The sequence below is a fragment of the Rhincodon typus genome, chromosome 10 (assembly GCF_021869965.1).
Source record: "Rhincodon typus isolate 14 chromosome 10, sRhiTyp1.1, whole genome shotgun sequence".
Classification (NCBI taxonomy): Eukaryota; Metazoa; Chordata; class Chondrichthyes; order Orectolobiformes; family Rhincodontidae; genus Rhincodon; species Rhincodon typus.
Window position 1 is genome coordinate 77,737,344 of NC_063341.1, and position 18,349 is coordinate 77,755,692.

The 18,349-nt window shown below is 45.6% G+C and overlaps 2 protein-coding genes across 2 annotated transcripts in view; one reads left to right on the forward strand and one right to left on the reverse strand.

The window, feature by feature from the left end:
* The window catches only part of znhit6 (zinc finger HIT-type containing 6), a 33,954-nt gene that overhangs the window by 14,663 nt on the left and 942 nt on the right, over positions 1-18,349 (forward strand). The window contains exons 6-8 of the mRNA XM_048602146.1: positions 4,946-5,026; positions 6,510-6,590; positions 15,234-15,358. Coding sequence (XP_048458103.1) covers positions 4,946-5,026; positions 6,510-6,590; positions 15,234-15,358 — 287 coding nt within the window. The remainder of the gene's footprint in view (positions 1-4,945; positions 5,027-6,509; positions 6,591-15,233; positions 15,359-18,349) is intronic.
* The window catches only part of ccn1 (cellular communication network factor 1), a 75,425-nt gene that overhangs the window by 3,320 nt on the left and 53,756 nt on the right, over positions 1-18,349 (reverse strand). The gene's annotated exons all lie outside the window — the stretch shown is intronic.

Below are 18,349 nucleotides of genomic sequence, written 5' to 3' on the forward strand. Positions count from 1 at the left end.
TTTCAAAGACCGCAATATCCCCCCCCCCTCAGTGGTCGAGAACGCCCTCAACCGTGTCTCCCGCATTTCCCGCAACTCATCCCTCACACCCCGTCCCCGCAATAACAACCAAAAAAGAATCCCCCTCGTCTTCACGTACCACCCCACCAACCTCCAGATCCAACGCATCATCCTCCGACACTTCCGCCATCTGCAATCCAACCCCACCACCAAAGACATCTTTCCCTCCCCACCCTTATCTGCTTTCCGGAGGGACCGCTCTCTCCGTGACTCCCTTGTCTGCTCCACACTCCCCTCCAGCCCCACCACACCCGGCACTTTTCCCTGCAACCACAGAAAGTGCTACACCTGCCCCCATACCTCCTCCCTCGCCCCCATCCCAGGCCCCAAGAAGACTTTCCACATCAAGCAGATGTTCACCTGCACATCTGCCAATGTGGTATACTGCATCTGCTGTACCCGTTGTGGCCTCCTCTACATCGGGGAAACCAAGCCGAGGCTCGGGGACCGCTTTGCAGAACACCTACGCTCGGTTTGCAATGAACAACTGCACCTCCCAGTCGCAAACCATTTCAACTCCCCCTCCCATTCCTCAGACGACATGTCCATCCTGGGCCTCCTGCAGTGCCACAACGATGCTACCCGAAGGTTGCAGGAACAGCAACTCATATTCCGCTTGGGAACCCTGTAGCCCAATGGTATCAATGTGGATTTCACAAGCTTCAAAATCTCCCCTCCCCCTACTGCATCCCAAAACCAGCCCAGCTCGTCCCCGCCTCCCTAACCTGTCCTTCCTCCCACCTATCCCCTCCTCCCACCTCAAGCCGCACCCCCATCTCCTACCTACTAACCTCATCCCGCCCCCTTGACCTGTCCGTCCTCCCTGGACTGACCTATCTCCTCCCTACATGCCCACCTACGCTCACCTTTACTGGCTCCATCCCCGCCTCTTTGACCTGTCTGTTTCCTCTCCACTTATCTTCTCCTCTATCCATCTTCTATCCGCCTCCCCCTCTCTCCCTATTTATTTCAGAACCCCCTTCCCCTCCCCCATTTCTGATGAAGGGTCTAGGCCTGAAACGTCAGCCTTTCTGCTCCTATGATGCTGCTTGGCCTGCTGTGTTCATCCAGCTCTCCACCTTGTCTCGGATTCTCCAGCATCTGCAATTCCTACTGTCCCTTCACAACCTCTTGGTTACGCTGAAGCTGATGTTTGAAACATCAAACTTTCCCCATTTTCTTGGTGTGGTGAGAAGTTAATAAGGAACATCATAATCTGAAGCAGAATTCTGCCTGTATGGTAATGGGAGGGCAATTCTGCTTGTATTGTAATAGCAATGTGGTGGGACTGAATGAGATGTCATTGAGACTGTCAACTTGAGACTGTCAACTTGAGACTGTCAACTTGAGACCAGAAGAAATGTGGGTGAAAGACTTTTTTTTTCCCTATTCGTTTGTGGGATGTGGGCGTCGCTGGCTGGCCAGCATTTCTTGCCCATCCTAGTTACCCTTGAGAAGGTGGTGGTGAGCTGCCTTCTTGAACTGCTGCAGTCCTCCTGCTGTAGTTGACCCACAATGCTATTAGGGAGGGAATTCCAGGATTTTGATCCAGCAACAGTGAAGGAACAGCGATATATTTCCAAGTCAGGATGGTGAGTGACTTGGAGGGGAACTCTGAGGGGTGATGTTCCCATATGTCTGCTGCTTTTGTCCTTCTAGATGGAAGTGGCCATGGGTCTGGAAGGTGCTGTCTGAGGTGAATTTCTGCAGTGCATCTTGTGGATAGTACACACTGCTGCTACTGAGTGTCGGAGGTGGAGGGAGTGAATGCTTGTGGATGTGGTGCCAATCAAGCGGGCTGCTTTGTCCTGGATGGTGTCAAGCTTCTTGAGTATTGTTGGAGCTGCACTCATCCAGGCAAGTGGGGAGTATTCCATCACACTCCTGACTTGTGCCTTGTACATGGTGGACAGGCTTCGAGCAGTCAGGAGGTGAGTTACTCACCACAGTATTCCCAGCTTCTGACCTGCTCCTGTAGCCGCTGTGTTTATGTGATGAGTCCAGTTGTTGATAGTGGGGGATTCAGTGATGGTAACACCATTGAATGTCAAGGGACGGTGGTTAGATTGTCTCTTGTTGGTGATGGTCATAGCCTGGCATTTGTGTGGCACAAATGTTACTTGCCACTTGTCAGCTCAAGCCTGGATATTGTCGAGGAGTGAGCATGGAGTGTTTCAGTATCTGAGGAGTCACGAATGGTGCTGAACATTGTGCCATTATCAGCGAATATCCCCACTTCTGACCTTATGATGGAGGGAAGGTCATTGATGAAGCAGCTGAAGATGGTTGGGTCAAGGACACTACCCTGGGGAACTCCTGCAGAGATGTCCTGGAGCTGAGATGATTGACCTGCAACAACCACGACCATCTTCCTATGTGTCAGGTATAACACCAACCACCGGAGAGTTTGCCCCCTGATACCTATTGATTCCAGTTTTGCCAGGGCTCCTTGATATCAAGGGCTGTGGCTGTCACTCTCACCGCACCTCGCCTCTGGAATTCAGCTCTTTTGTCCATGTTTGAACCAAGGCTGTAATGAGGTCAGGAGCTGAGTGGCCCTGGCAGAACCCAAACTGGGCGTCACTGAGCAGGTTATTGCTGAGCAGGTGCTGCTTGATTGCGCTGTTACTGACACCTTCCATCACTTTACTGATGATCGAGAATAGACTGATGGGGCGGTAATTGGCCGGGTTGGATTTGTCCTGCTTTTTATGTACAGGACATACTTCGGCAATTTTCCACATTGTCGGGTAGATACCAGTGTTGTAACTGTACTGGAACAGCTTGGCTAGGGGAGCGGCAAGTTTTGGAGCACATGTCTTCAGTACTATTGCCGGAATGTTGTCAGGGCCCGTAGCCTTTGCAGTATCCAGTGTCTCTACTGTTTCTTGATATCACGTGTCGTGAATCAAATTGGCTGAAGACTGGTATCTGTAAAGCTGGGAACCAGTGGAGGAGGCCGAGATGGATCATCCACTCGGCACTTCTGGCTGAAGAAGGCGAATGCTTCAGCCTTATCTTTTGCACTGATGTGCTGGGCTCTTCCATCATTGAGGATGGGGATATTTGTGGAGCTGCCTCCTCCAGTGAGTTGTTTAACTGTCCACCACCATTCACAACTGAATGTGGCAGGACTGCAGAGCTTGGATCTGACCAGTTGGTTGTGGTTTACACAGAGGTTTACAGCATGAAAACAGGCCCTTTGGCCCAACTTGTCCTTGCCACCCAGTTTTCACAATTAAACTAGTCCCATTTGCCTGTGTTTGGTTCATATCCTTCCATACCTATCCCATCCATGTACCTGCCCAAATGATAAAATTGTACTAGCTTTCACCACGACCTCTGGCAGCCTGGTCCAGACACTCACCACCCTCTGTGTGAAAGAATTGTTCTTCTGGACCCATTTGTATCTCTCCCCTCTCGCTTTAAACCTATGCCCTCTCGTTTTAGACTCCCCTACCATGGGGAAAAGCTGTTATCTATGCCTCGTGATTTTACAGACATCTATAAGGTCACCCCTCAGTCTCCTACGCTGCAGGGGAGAAGGGTCCTGTTGATCATGTGACTGTTCGATAAGACCAGAAGTCACATGACACCAGGTTACAGTGCAGCAGGTTTATTTGAAATCAAAAGCTTTCGGAGCAGTGTTTTGAAAGCTTGTGATTTCAACTAAACCTGTTTGACTAACTTGGTGTCATGTGATTTCTGACTGTGACCACCCCAGTCCAACAGTGGCACCTCCACATCTTCAATAAGGTCATGATGGATCATCTGTCTCTTCTCCAGATTACCACCCATTACCCTTGTATTACTGGGAGGTCACAGCTCCATAATCCCAGCCTTGAACGTAGCCAGGTCTCAGAAATGCTGACCAGACAGGAGCTGCTATGAAGAGTTTTCGTTTGTTTGAGATGTGACCAGGTGCTGCATACACTCGATACCTTTTCTTGCAAAGACTGAATTGGATTTCATTTCAGATCCTGGAGATTCTGTGCCAGATACAACAAATCTCGCATGTCATAATCTTTTTATCGAATATGTTTTCTTCAACTTCAATATGCAATTAATCCACTGCACCATTTCAAATGTTCCTGTCAGGGCAAGATTTCAGCAAATGTCGTTGTTGGGAGGTTCGGTCTACAATTTCAACATTCTTGTTTAATGAAATGGGGCGGCATCGTGGCTCAGTGGTTAGCACTGCTGCCTCACTGCACCAGGGACCTGGGTTCAATTCCACGCTCGAGCGACTGTCTGTGTGGAGTTTGCACATTCTCCCCGTGTCTGTGTGGATTTCCTCCGGGTGCTCCAGTTTCCTCCCACAGTCCAAAGATGTGCAGGCTAGGTGGACTGGCCATGATAAATTGCCTGTAGTGTTAAGGGACGTGTAGATTAGGTGGGTTATATGGGGATGGGGATGGGTCTGGGTCTGGGTGGGATGCTCTGTGGGTAGGTGTGGACTTGTTGGGCCGAAGGGCCTGTTTCCACACTGTAGGGATTCTATCAACGATCTATAAAAACAGCTAAATGCAAACTCTTTAACGAATAAAATATTTATTCATTAAAGAGCGGTCATCATTGTAAGTTCATAATAAATTCAACTGGGAATTCAGAAGAAGTCTCTTTACCAGAGTAGGGGGACAATATTGAACGCACTCCCACAGGAGGGAGTTTTTGAGGTGAATTATGTCAATATGTCAGTGGAAGCTGGATCAACACATGAGGGAGAAAGGGGTTCAAGGATCTGGTGATTAGGTGAGATGCTGAAAGGTGGGAGAAGGTCCTGTATGACACAGTTATATGTGGCATGTTTCTGTTCTGAAATATTCTATGTAAGAGCAAGGTAAATGCTTCGGAAACCCAAGATTCATTTATTTTTCTTTCTCAGGGTGCCAAGCAGCAAGACTTTGCAAGAGTTACTGAAAAAATATGTTGATCCAGTGGAGGCTGACCCAGTTATTAGACAGAAGTAAGTACATAGCTTTGTTAAATTTTATTCTTGAAGATGAGAAATTGCAGCTTTTCCCGTTCTGATCCAGAATAGTTCAGAATATGTGTAAGTGGAGAGCATTCTTTACAGTTTCCCATCAGCGTGACATGTAGAATATGTAACTCAGGGTTGGAACTTTAAACTTTTTAATCTGGTCAGGGACCATGGGAACACAGGAATAGGAGTAGGCCATTAAGCCCCTCAAACCTGTTCCACCATTCAATGATTTCATGGCTGATCTGTGGCCTTTGACCCATATCCTTTAATAGCTTTGCTTAACAAAAAAAATCTATCTTGGATTTAAAATTAACAATACACTGATGGGAAACTGTAGAGAATGCCCTCTACTTGCAAATATTTGAACACAAATGAGGCAAAATTAGTATCTCATACATCTCCCAAAGCCCACCAGCAACACACGGAATTGAACAAGAATCTCCTGAAATGTAACAACGCAGCACCGAACCATTCTGGATCAGAACAGGAAAAGCTGATCCAGCATCCACTGCCATTTGTGGGGCAGAGAGTTCCAAACTTCTCCCACCCTTTGTATGTTGAAGTGCTCCCTAACATCTCTCCTGAACAATCTGGCCCTCATTCTCAGACTGTGCCCCTAGTTCTAGAATCCCCAACCAGTGGAAATAGTTTGTCTTTATCCACACTGTAATTTCCTGGTAATAGCTTGAAGACTTTGATCAGATCATCTCTTAATCTTCTAAATTCTAGAGAAAACAGGCTTCATTTAAAAAAAATGCCAAAGAACTGCAGATAAGGGAAATCAGAAATTAAAACCGAAATTGCTGTGAAAACTCCAACCAGGCACTATCTGTGGAGAGGAAGCAGAGTTAATGATTCAGGTCCAGTGATCTTTCTTCAAAACTCTGCTTTCTCTACACAGATGCAGCCAGACCTGTTGAGTTTTCCCAGCAATTTCTGTTTTTGTTTCCCGTTTGTTAAATATCTCCTAATAACCTAAACCCTGAAGTTGAGGTATCATTCTTATAAACTTACATTTTCTCCCACCAAGGCCAATGTATCCTTCCTATGATCTACTGTAACTTAGGTACCATCTTGAAGCCAGTAACAGCAGCCAAAGGCTATGCATGTTAGGGCATGGAATCCATCAGGATCTAGCCTTGCTTCTTCAAATTCTGCTGGCTACACTTCTCACTATTCCTAATTTGGATCTTTGGTCTAGGGGTGCAATTATCGCTTAGTGATAAGCAGGGATTGAGAGTGCATACAGGGATCTTGTGGCACAGTGGTAGTGACCTAGTTCTGTCTGTGCAGAGAGAGAGAGAGAGAGAGACAGTTCCTGTTTCACATTGACCAGTCCAACTGTGATGTAACCTGAGCTCTGTCTCTCTCCACAGAGGCTGCCTGAGCTCCTTGGTATTTCTGTGTGTTTTTTCCAGTAGGCAGTGCCTGATACTGAGTTCCTGCTCTCTGTTTTATTTTACAGGCTGAAGGTTTATACAATGGTTTCTCTCAGTGAATTAAGAATCTTCATGAAGGTAGAAAATCAGAAACATAACTCGATCAGGTAAATGGAGAACAGATCAATGACTGGCTGGATTTTACTGACATTCAGTCACGGAGTGAATCACAGAATGGTTATGTAAAGATGAAGGCCATTCAGCCTGTCATTCCATACTAGCTCTCTACACAAGCAACTCAGCTGGTCCCACTCCTCTGCTTTTTCATATCACCCTGCAATTGTTTCTTTTCACATCAGTGGAACCTGTGTCTGAATGAAACTCCAGCACACTTCAGTGAGCCTACCCTCAGCACAGTCGGTGTTCACTATGAGCCAGATTTGACTCGTGAATCTTAGTCATTTATGACACTGAAGGAGGCCATTTGGCCCATTGAGTCTATGCCAGTCCCTCATTTGATTCCAAAGCCCTGCAGCTTTATTTCCTTTAAGCACCCCATCCGTTGTTCTACTGAAACCATGAACCTGTCAACGCTTGGGACCAGGAGCATAGCCAGGCTAATGCCTCGCTCTGTCCACACGCTGTGATGCTCCCTTTGTCCAAATTGAGCTGGCTTCCTGGAAAAGTCATGTGGGGAAGCTGGGCTAAAACGTTGCAGGGGTTTAATTGAGGTGTTCAAAATCACGATCGAGTAAATCGGGAGAAAGTGTTTCCAGGGGCAGGAAGCTCAGTGGAGACTGATCGAAGGGAATCGGGAAAAACCCCAGAGGGGGAGATGGGGGTGGGATTGTTTTACACAGAGACTTGTTGGGATCTGGAATGTGGCGGCGGGAGCAGATTACTTTCAAAAGGAAATCGGAGACATACTAGGATAGGAAATGTTTACAGTGCAATTAGGAAAGAGGTTTGGAGGTTAGATAGGTCTTTCACTGAGCTAGCAGAGGCACAACAGAATGAATGTGGATTTCACAAGTTTCAAAATCTCCCCTCCCCCTACCGCATCCCAAAACCAGTCCAGCTCGTCCCTGCCTCCCTAACCGGTTCTTCCTCCCACCTATCCCCTCCTCCCGCCTCAAGCCGCACCTCCATCTCCTACCGACCAACCTCATCCCGCCCCCTTGACCTGTCCGTCCTCCCTGGACTGACCTATCCCCTTCCTAACTCCCTACCTACACTCACCTTTACTGGCTCCATCCCCGCCTCTTCAACCTGTTTGTTTCCTCTCCACCTATCCTCTCCTCTATCCCTCTTCTATCCGCCTCCCACTCTCTCCCTATTTATTTCAGAACCCCCTACCCCTCCCCCTTTTCTGATGAAGGGTCTAGGCCCGAAACGTCAGCCTCTCTGCTCCTATGATGCTGCTTGGCCTGCTGTGTTCATCCAGCCCTGCACCTTGTTGTCTCGGATTCTCCAGCATCTGCAGTTCCTACTATCTCTGACAGAATGAAAGGCCTCTTTCACATCAGTAAGATTATATAAATGTGACATTGAGCTCACAGAGACCTTGAGAATAATGTGTGTAACACAGTTGAGATGTTGTCCTTGTGGGTCAGGGCCAAGTGTGTGGATTTCACTGAGAACAACTTACACATGAGCCAAAGAGTCAACCCAGAAGCTGTCTCTGGGGGTGTCGGTGGGAGGTGGTCTTTGCCATGACACTAACTGTTTCAATATGTGTTTTGGCTTTTGTGATGCCAGGATTCTGTTAGAAAGTTCATGAGGTAATGGCGGGAGATGGCCAGAGGCCTCACCTCATTCACGATGTCGTGTTCCAGCAGAACAGACTTCCAAACACATTCTCACTCAACGATCTTCAGTATCTTAATCCACACAGGACATAGGAGTATGCACCAGGAGATGGTACTGTGCTGACTGTAATTAGTGCTGAGTAGGTAGAGCACTCCACTTTGGCTGGGCTCTGAGCTCCGATCAGAGGGAGGGCCGCGCTGCCGGAGGGCCAGCGCCCATTTTCTTGTCAAAGTCTCTTTTGTGGTTTGCCGTATCTTGCAATCTGAGGCGGTACATTCCAGCGTATCTACAGACTGGTTTTTCTCTCACCACTTGTTACTGTTTTTTTGCCCATTACCTTAACAATTGTTTTCTTTCTGTAAAGACCCAGAGCCTCCCTCAGTGCTAGCCATTGGCTATTTTTGGACTTGGAGACTGTGGTTCAAACTGCATCACCAGTTGGATTTATTCTTGCTGGCTGTAACTGCAGCCTTGGCACCAACAGGGGTCTCCAGTGAGCCACAAAACAAAATGCCTTGTCCAGCTTTGCTGTCTTAACGACCAAAAGCCTCTATTTTCCTTAAAGACAGTTTATCAAAAGGGATGAGCGGGTTAGTTATCTTAATCAACCATTTGAAGCAAGCACTTTTCACATTCTGTTTGGGACTGAACTGGAAGTGGAGCTGAGTTTGCACACCTCCTTGAATTACCCTGGATTTTCCCACAATTATTGTTCCAGACAGCGGATTCAATCCAAGGTCTTGGATTTAAAACTATTAGGAAAAGCTGGAGAGAGGAGGGGAGGCGATGGCCTAGTGGTATTATCGCTGGACTGTTAATCCAGAGACCCAAATAATGTTCTGGGGACCCAGGTTTGAATCCCGCCATGGCAGATGGTGGGATTTGAATTCAATAAAATATCTGGAATTAAGAATCTAATGATGACTGTGAATCCATTGTCGATAGTAGGAAAAACCCTTCTGGTTCACTAATGCCCTTTAGGGAAGGAAACTGCCATCCTTACCTGGTCTGGCCTACATGTGACTCCAGACCCACAGCAATGTGGTTGACTCTTAACTGCCCTCTGGGCAATTAGGGATGGGCAATAAATGCTGCTTAAACAGCAATGCCCTCATCCTGTAAATGAATAAAGAAAAAAAAATGTTGCTCTGGAATAGTAACAAAGTGAGGGTTGAAGGGTGGGTGTGCAGATATGAGGGGGACCATTGTTTCACTGAGATATCAACATAATGTGGCGAATGGCCTCTTACTGTGTGATTCTCTGAAAACCTGGAAGGAAAAGAATTGGTGTGTTCAAAGTGTTTGTTTGATTCTTGGCGCTGCTATAATTTAGTTGACCAAAAGAGCTGAATGGTCTACACCTGCCCCTAAGTGGTGTCACTGAGAGGGGGGGACGGTCATGTTTGTGGTAATGTCAATGGGCAGGTAACCCAGAGACCTTGGATAAAGTGCAGGGGACGTGTGTTTAAATCCTGTTGTTGAAGGTAAATTCATTTGAATAAATGTGCAATTGTGGTTCCATGATGGTAAAACCCATCTGGCTGATTAACGTCCTTCAGGGAGGGAAATCTGCCATCCTTACCCGGTCTGGCCTATACGTGACTCCAGACCCACAGCAATGCGGTGGACTCTGAACTGGCCAAGCAAGCTGCTCTGTTGAAAGGCCGTTTGGAATGGGGGTGGGGCTCTGTAGTGCAAGGCTTATTTCCCGATCAGTGGGTCAGACATTCCCAGTTCCAGGCCCTCCTGTGACAGAGGTGTGTCATAACTACACGTCCCCCAAAAGAATAAAGGACTTAAAGTTGTTTTCTAGTGGTGCACAGCAAGATGCCACATGCAGTGATATGCCAATCAGCATCTGGTTTTTAACTGTTGGACCCTGGGATTAGGAATTGGCCCAGAGCTTTGGAAACAAAGAGAAATAGGTGATGCAGATGTTTGAGGGAAGAGGGGAGATGGTGGTGAAGGGGGAATATAAGCAGTTTCCATAAAGTGAGAAAGAACTTGCTGGGGGTTAGCGACAGCTCGGTCAGCCCATGTGAAGGGGAGCACTACAGGCTGGGCCCGGCCCTGTTTGCAGGGCCCTGTCTTCACTGAAGAGTGATCTCAACTCGAGACGTCAGCTTGCTTTCTCTCCATGGATGCTGCCCGACTCGCTGTGATGGCCAGCACTTTTGTTTCCAGTCCTGTCAATTTCTCCCTGATTTCTGTGGAACTTTGTTCATTCACTGCCCCAGCCACCAGGGGCTACCAGTATGCTGCGAGCTGTGCCCACATGCCTGTCCTCGACATGCTGCAATGTCCCAGTGAATCACAGCACAAACTGGAGGAAAAACATCTCCTCTTCAGACTAGGCACTTTACAGCCTTCTGCACTTAATATCGATTTCAACACCTTTAATTGGTGAACCATTTCTTCCCTTTCTTTTAGCTTCTTATCATGTCCTCCCCTCTCAACATCCCGGTTACTGCCCTTTCAAGTCTGGCTGGAGACACACCGTTGTTCTGCCATTCTCAGATTCCGATCACTTAATCTGAACAATCCACATCTTTTCTCCACCAGCACCCTACATGCACTACCCCTGTGGGCACCCCCCCAAAAAAACTATAGCATAAACGCTGTCCCCTCCACACTTCACATCAACTCTGATGAAGTCATATAGACGTGAAACGTTAGCTTGCTCTCTCTGTGGATGCTCTCTGACTCCCTGTGATCCCCACCGTTTATTGTTTTCAGTACAGATTCCAGCAACTACAGTAATTTGCTCCTACGCTGTGAGCCAAGAGTCTGCAGGAACTTCAAGGGCAGGACATTGGTTTGGTGTCACAATGCCCAGTGAGATTTCTCAATGACGTTTATTATCCTTAATGACCCTGAGATCATAGCTCTCACAGCAACTGGATTTATTATTTCATCCTTGTCATCAAAGTAAGAGTTTTTTTTAATTGAAACTTCTGCCCAAATTGGGAGGCACAGAACTTTGAGAATAACTCATGAACTTTAGGAAACTTTTGACTGCATTTCTGAGATTACAGCAGGGACACTTAAGTAATGTTTAAATACTGGACTTTAGTGTTATCAAACATCAGATACTTTAGAGACTTCTAAGCAACTCTTGGGTAGGCACATAGAGGATAGTAAAATGTAGCGTATGCAGGGTAGATTGATTTTAGTAGGATAATTGGTCGGCACAGCACCATGGGCCGAAGGACCTGTACTGTGCTGTACTGTTCTACGTTCTATCACTGCAGAGGAGTGTTTGTCGTGTGTCGATTGAGCTACATAAGTTTGATTGTAGGGGTTGGTTTTAAGGAGCTTCTTAAAGGTTGGAGTAAGTTGGATTTAGGGAGGAGATTCAGGAGTTTAGGGCCCAGGAGCACAACCACTAATGGCAATCAAAATGGGGGGTGCGCAAGACAGAAAGAATTGAGGGAGCAAGGGAATGTTGGCAACACTGGGGAAGCTGGAGGAGATTCCAGAGATAGGGAGCGGTGAAATGTATACAATCACCAAGGGCTTCTATCTGAATGAGACCAGACAGAGTAACCACAGGAAGGATGTTCCCGAGTCCATAACCAGGGGGATACAGTCTAAGGATACAGGTGAGCCATTTAGGACTGAAATGAGGAGAAATGGCTTCACCTAGAGAGTGGTGAGCCTGTGGAGTTCACTGCTACAGAAAGCAGATGAGGCCAAAACATTAAACGTTTTCATGAAGGAGATAGATTATTAGGGCATGGGGCGAAAGCAGAAACAGGGAACTGAGTTAGATGATCGGCCATGGCCCTGTTGAATGGTGGATCAGGCTCGAAGGGCTGAATGGCCTATTCCTCCTCTTTTCTGTATAAAATAGATTAAAACCATAGTAAAACAGCACAGAAAGGTTAAAGCTGGAATGTGCATTATGTACATATGAATATCACAGAGTTGAGAAGAACAGTTTCTGTTTAATAATTACAAACATATGAGTTAGGAGGAGTAGGCCATTCAACCCTCTGCGCCTGCCCCATCTCCGAAACGACCCTGAGTTGATTGGATTGTAGCCTCAACCCCATTTTTCCAGTTTGTGCCCTGTCAGTTGGAAGTCTTCAGTGAGTCAGCCTTGAGTACATTGGATGACCCTCCGTCGGTCTCCGGAGAAGAGAATTCCCCAGGCTTAGTCCACTGAGGCTTTTCTTCATCTCTGCTCCTTCCAGCACTCCCTCCAGATAGCTGAGATCCTGGAATTCCCTCCCTCAGGGCATTGTGGGTCTACCACAGGGGAGGTGATGGCCTAGTGGTATTATCGCTGGACTGTTAATCCAGAGATCCTGATAATGTTCTGGGGGCCCAGGCTCAAATCCCACCATGGCAGATGGTGGAATTTGAATTCAATAAATATCTGGAATTAAGAGTCTAATGATGACCGTGAATCCATTATCGATTGTCGGAAAAACCCATCTGGTTCACTAATGTCCTTTAGGGAAGGAAACTGCCAGCCTTACCTGGTCTGGCCTACATGTGACTCCAGACCCACAGCAATGTGGTTGACTCTTAACTGCCCTCTGGGCAATTAGGGATGGGCAATAAATGCTGCCAAGCCAGCAATGCCTTCATCCCGTTAACTAATTTAAAAAAAACCTACAACACATGGACTGCAGTGTTTCAAAAGGCAGCTCACCACCCCCTTCTCAACGGGCAACTAGGGATGAGTAATAAATGCTGGCCCAGCCAGCAATACCCATATCCCATGAACAAATTTTTAAAACACCTTGTGATCTCCTGAGTGTGGCAGGGAAACCAGGGCCATAAAGTAAATGGAATATTCTGGAGAATTTCTTCTTAAATCTCGTCAAGGATTCTATGTTTAATCCAGCAAGACCTGCCTGCCCCCTCGCTGAGACGCTCCGTCCCCCTCGGATTCCTTATTGAGACAGGATTGGTGAATCTGCAGGCAGCACATTCCAAAGGCTGTATTTCATTTGTTAACGTTTGAATGGTTTGTGAGTGCTGACCTGCCTGATCCATGGTTCCTATTACCATATCCGTTTCACAGTCTTTGTGAGTACATTTGGTTTCCTTCCCTCGTTTTTCTTTTAACAGAAGAAATGTCAGTCTGTGCATTTTTGTTCCATGAGTAAAATGTGTCTTAACTTAGCGTTCTCAGTGTTGGTGACCTCATGTGTATTATAGTGTTAGTCATCACTTTCCGAGGAAGGTATTTACCTAGATCACAGCTTCCAATTATCAGCGCAATACTATTTGGAGCAGTTGTTTGGATGAGCAGCAGAATTCAAAAACCAATCAGTGGCAACTGTACAAGAAGCACCTTGTAAAATTCTCAAATTGGGATAAGCTGACTGTCCTTTCCATTCCTTTTGGAGTACGGTCTGTCAGCTTCCACAACTAGACTTTATCGTGTACAGAAGTTGCTGGAAAAGCTCAGCAGGTCTGGCACCATCTGTGAAGAAAAATCAGAGTTAACCGTAAGACATAGGAGCAGAAATTAAGCCATTCGGCCCATCGAGTCTGCTCTGCCATTCAGTCATGGCCAATAAGTTCCTCAACCCCATTCTCCTGCTTTCTCCCCGTAACCCTTGATCCCTTTGATAATCAAGAACCTATCTATCTCAGTCTTTAAATGTACTCAATGATCTGGCCTCCACAGCCTTCTGTGGCAGTGAATTCCATAGATTCACCACTCTCTGGCTGAAGAAGTTTTTCCTTATCTCTGTTCTAAAAGGTCTTCCTTTTACTCTAATGTTTCAGGTCCGAGAGTTCTGAGGAAGGGTCACCAGACCCGAAACATTAACTCTGATTTTCTCTTCATAGATGCTGCCAGACCTGCTGAGCTTTTCCAGCAACTTCTGTTTTTGTTCCTGATTTACAGCCTCAGCAGTTCTTTGGGTTTTCAGACTTTATTATGTGTTTGTTTATACTGAGTAAACAAAAGATCAGGGAACATTTCCTTCCTTATCTGTGATTCCATCTTGCTGATTGCCTGCTGTTCTGCATAGTCGTTGAAGGAAATTTGTTGTGCATTTGGGTAACCCCCAAATCTCAATATTGAGTGTATTTTAATTTGGAAGTTAAATATTAGGGGAGGAAATGACCTAGACTGTTTTTCTAGAAACCCGGGTAAAATTTTCGGCACCAGGTTCAAATCCCGCCACAGTAGATTGTGGAATTTGAATTTAATAAAATTCTGGAATTCAGCATCTAATGATGACCATGAAACCATTGTCAATTGTTGGGATAATCGATCACTAATGCCCCTTAAGGGAAGGAAACTGGCATCTGGTCCACGTGACTCCAAACCCATAACAATGTGGTTGACTCTTAACTGCCCTCTGGACTCTCTCCCTAAGGGCATTGTGGGTCTGCCTACAGCACATGGCTTGCAGTGATTCAAGAAGGCAGCTCACCCCCACCTCAAGGGGCAACTAGGGATGGACACAACAGCATGAATTTTTTTAAAAATTCAGAAAATTGGAGCAGAATTTTGGGAAGAAGTTTAAACATTTTTAAGGTATCTTGATTAAATCTCCCTGAACTTCTCTGCTATGTGCTATCTTTAAAAGTCTCTGTGTTACTGGGGAGATCACAGTGTAATGGCTGTGTTATTGCACAAGAAATCATAAGACCATAAGACATAGGAGTAGAAATAGGCCCATCGAGTATACTCCACCATTCAATGAGATCATCACTGATCTGATAATCCTCAGCTCCACTTTCCTGCTTTTTCCCTGTAAAGGTGTGGATCAGTATTCCAGGAATCATGACTTTAAATCCCACCAGGTCACTTCAACAATTTCAATTCAGTTTTTCTTAAAAATGTGGAAAAAAAATAGCTGGTATTGGTATACGTGACCATGAAGCTGTTTAATTATAAAATAATCCCATCCTGTGAATGAATAACACAAAAAGTTGTTGTAAATAATGCCTTAATCTGCAAGAAGGGATTCTCTTTCAGAAATGACGATATACTTTTGCAGTTATTAATTGTGAACTTTATTTTTCAGATATTACAAGCTGAATTCAGCTCAAAGTCTCACAGAAAACCTGAGCCACAAAACGATTATTGAATATCCTATATTACACATAGTTTTGAAAATGAACTCTCCAGAGTACAAGTTACTCAGTGATGGTAAGTTGTCTCAATTTAAAAACTCCCCATAAACATGATATTGCATTATGGCAGAGTGAGCTGTGCAATCTAAAACAAGTGGTTCAGTTTTAAACAGAGTGCTGGAGGGGACAGTTCTAAAGAAGTCAGACGTTGGACTCAAAGCATTAACCCTATTACTCTCTCTCTCCACGTGCTGCCAGACCTGCTGAGTTTCTGCAACTGTAAATATTTTTATTTCAGGGAGTGAGAGACCTGGAGTTTTTATGCAGATTTCCATGGGGGAGGGCGGGGGAAGTGGAAGTGGGAGTGCGGGCCTTTCATAATCCTCATTGGGCCCCAGCTCGAGGATTGAGTCCAATCCTTGGCCCTGCTCTATACAAAGGATATCAGGGTCTTGGAGAGGGTGTGGAGATTTACTGGAATGGCAGCAGGAATGAAGGACTTGAGTGAATGTAGAGAGACTGGAGAAGCTGGGATTGTTCTCCCTAGAGCAGAGAAGTTCAGGGAAATTTAATCAAGATACTTAAAATCTTGAAATAATTTGAGGGAGTAAATAAGATGTTCCCAGCGGCAGGAGGGTCAGTAACCAGAAGGAAGCAAATTGAAGGTGATTCGTAAAAGAATGAGAGGAGAGCCGAGTATTTTTGGAGAATCAGCGTGATCTGGAGCGTGCTGTCTGAAAGAGCAGTTTCAATAATAACCTTTTAAAGGGGAATTGGAAATTGGAAAAAATATTGCAAAAGTAGGTTAAGATCGATGAGACAGCTTTTCAAATGGTTTCTTTTCTGCTTTTATCGCTGTACGCTTCTATGAAATGTCAGGGTGTGGAGGTACCAGTGTTGGACTGGGATGGACAAGGTCAGAAATCTCATGACACCAGGGTATAGTCCAACAGGTTTATTTGAAATCACAAGTTTTTGGAGCATATGTGCTTTCTGAGTTCAAATAAACCTGTTGGACTATAACCTGGTGTTGTAAGACTTCTGACACTATGAAGTGTGTTTGTACTTTGGTACTGTCTGGTCTACATTTATTTTGTTTTATTCATTCGGCTGTGTGGGCATTGCCTGCTGGACCAGAGTTTATTGCCCATCCCTAGTCGCTCTTTCTCCGGACTTTCTCAAACTAACATACTCCAAAGTGTCCAGGAGTTGTACTTGCAGGCATACTCACCATTTTGGATGCCAAAATTTTGCCCAAAGTAAAACAAAAATTTGGAACCTTATCTGGGTGACTTACTTCTCTGGTGGCTGTTTAAAGACCAGCAGAAGCCTCCGCTCCTGCCACACACATGTCTACATTCACCAGAAGATACGGGCAGTATGCCTGGGATATATCTGGGGGAGATTGTGGCACAGTGGTAATTTCACTAGGCTAGTAATAGACTGAGCTGAATGGTCTGAGTCACAGACTCCAATCCCTCCATGGGAACTGGGAGCATTTAACTTTAGATCATAAAATCTGAGATAGGAGCTCCTCTCCATGACTATATCAAAGAAACACAGAAAATAAGTGCAGGAGTAGGCCATTCAACCCTTGAACCTGCACGACCATTCAATACGATCATGACTGATCATGCAATCTCAGTATCCCATTCCCGCCCTCTCCCCATACCCCCAATCCCTTGAGCCACAAGAACCACATCCAGCTCCCTCTTGAATATATCTAATTAACTGGCACCGACAGCTTCCTGTGGGAGAGAATTCCACTGGTTCACAACTCTGAGTGAAGAAATTCTTCCTCCTCTGAGTCCTGAATGGCTTACTCCTTATTCTTAGACTGTGACCCCTAGTTTTGGACTTCCCCAATATCCCCTCCTTTTTTAAAGAGTAGAGTTACATTAGCTACCCTCCAGTCCATTGGAACTCTTCCAGAGTCTACAGAATACTGGAAAATAATCACCAAAGCATCGTCTATTTCCAGGGTCACTTCCATAAGTACTCTGGGATGCAGAGCATCAGGCCTGGGGACTTACCAGGTTTTAATCCCGTCAATTTCCCCAGTATCATTTCCTAACTAATAAGGATTTCCTTCAGTTCCTCCTTCCTGCTGGACCCTCTGTCCCCGAGTATTTCCTGAAGATTATTTGCGTTCTCCTCAGTGAAGACAGATCTAAAGTATTTGTTCAACTGGTCTGCCATCTGTTTGTTGTCTATTGTGAATTCACCTGATTCTAACTGCAAGGGACCTACATTTGCCTTTACCAGTCTTTTTCCTTTCACATATCTATGGAAGCTTTTGCAGTAAGTTTTTATTTTCTCCACAAGCTTACTTTCATATTCTATTTTCCCTTTCTGAATTATACCCTTTATCCTTCTCTGCTGAATTTTAAATTTCTCTCAGTTCTTCCAGTGCTGCTTTCTCTGGCCAATTTATATGCCTTGTCTTTGGCTTTAACACTATCCCTGATTTCCCTTGTTAGCCATGGTTGAGCCACCTTCCCTGTTTTCCTTTTACGCCAGACAGGGATGTATAATTGTTGAAGTTCATCCATGTGTTCTTTAAATATCTGCCATTGCCTATCCACAGTCAACCCCTTAAGTATCCTTGGCCAGCTTATCCCAGCCAATGCATGCCTCATACCATTGACGTTAGCTTTCTTTCAGTTCAGGACCCTAGTTTCAGATTTATGTGTGTCACTCTCCATCTTGATGAAGAATTCTACCATATTATGGTCACTCTTCCCCAAAGGATCTCACATCACAATGCTGCTAATTAATCTTCTCCCGTTACTCAATACCCAGTCTAGGATGGCGTACTCTCTAGTTGGTTCCTTGACATATTGGTTGAGGAAACCAATCCTCATATATTCCAGGAAATCCTCCTCCTGGTTAGTCCAATCAATACGTAGATTGAAGCCACCTATAATAACTGCTGTACCCTTACTGCATGCATCTCTAATCTCCTATTTGATACAGCCCCCAACATCACAACTACTGTTTAGTGGTCTGTACACAAATCCCACTAACGTCTTTTTCCCTTTGGTGTTCCGCAGCTCCACCCCTACCA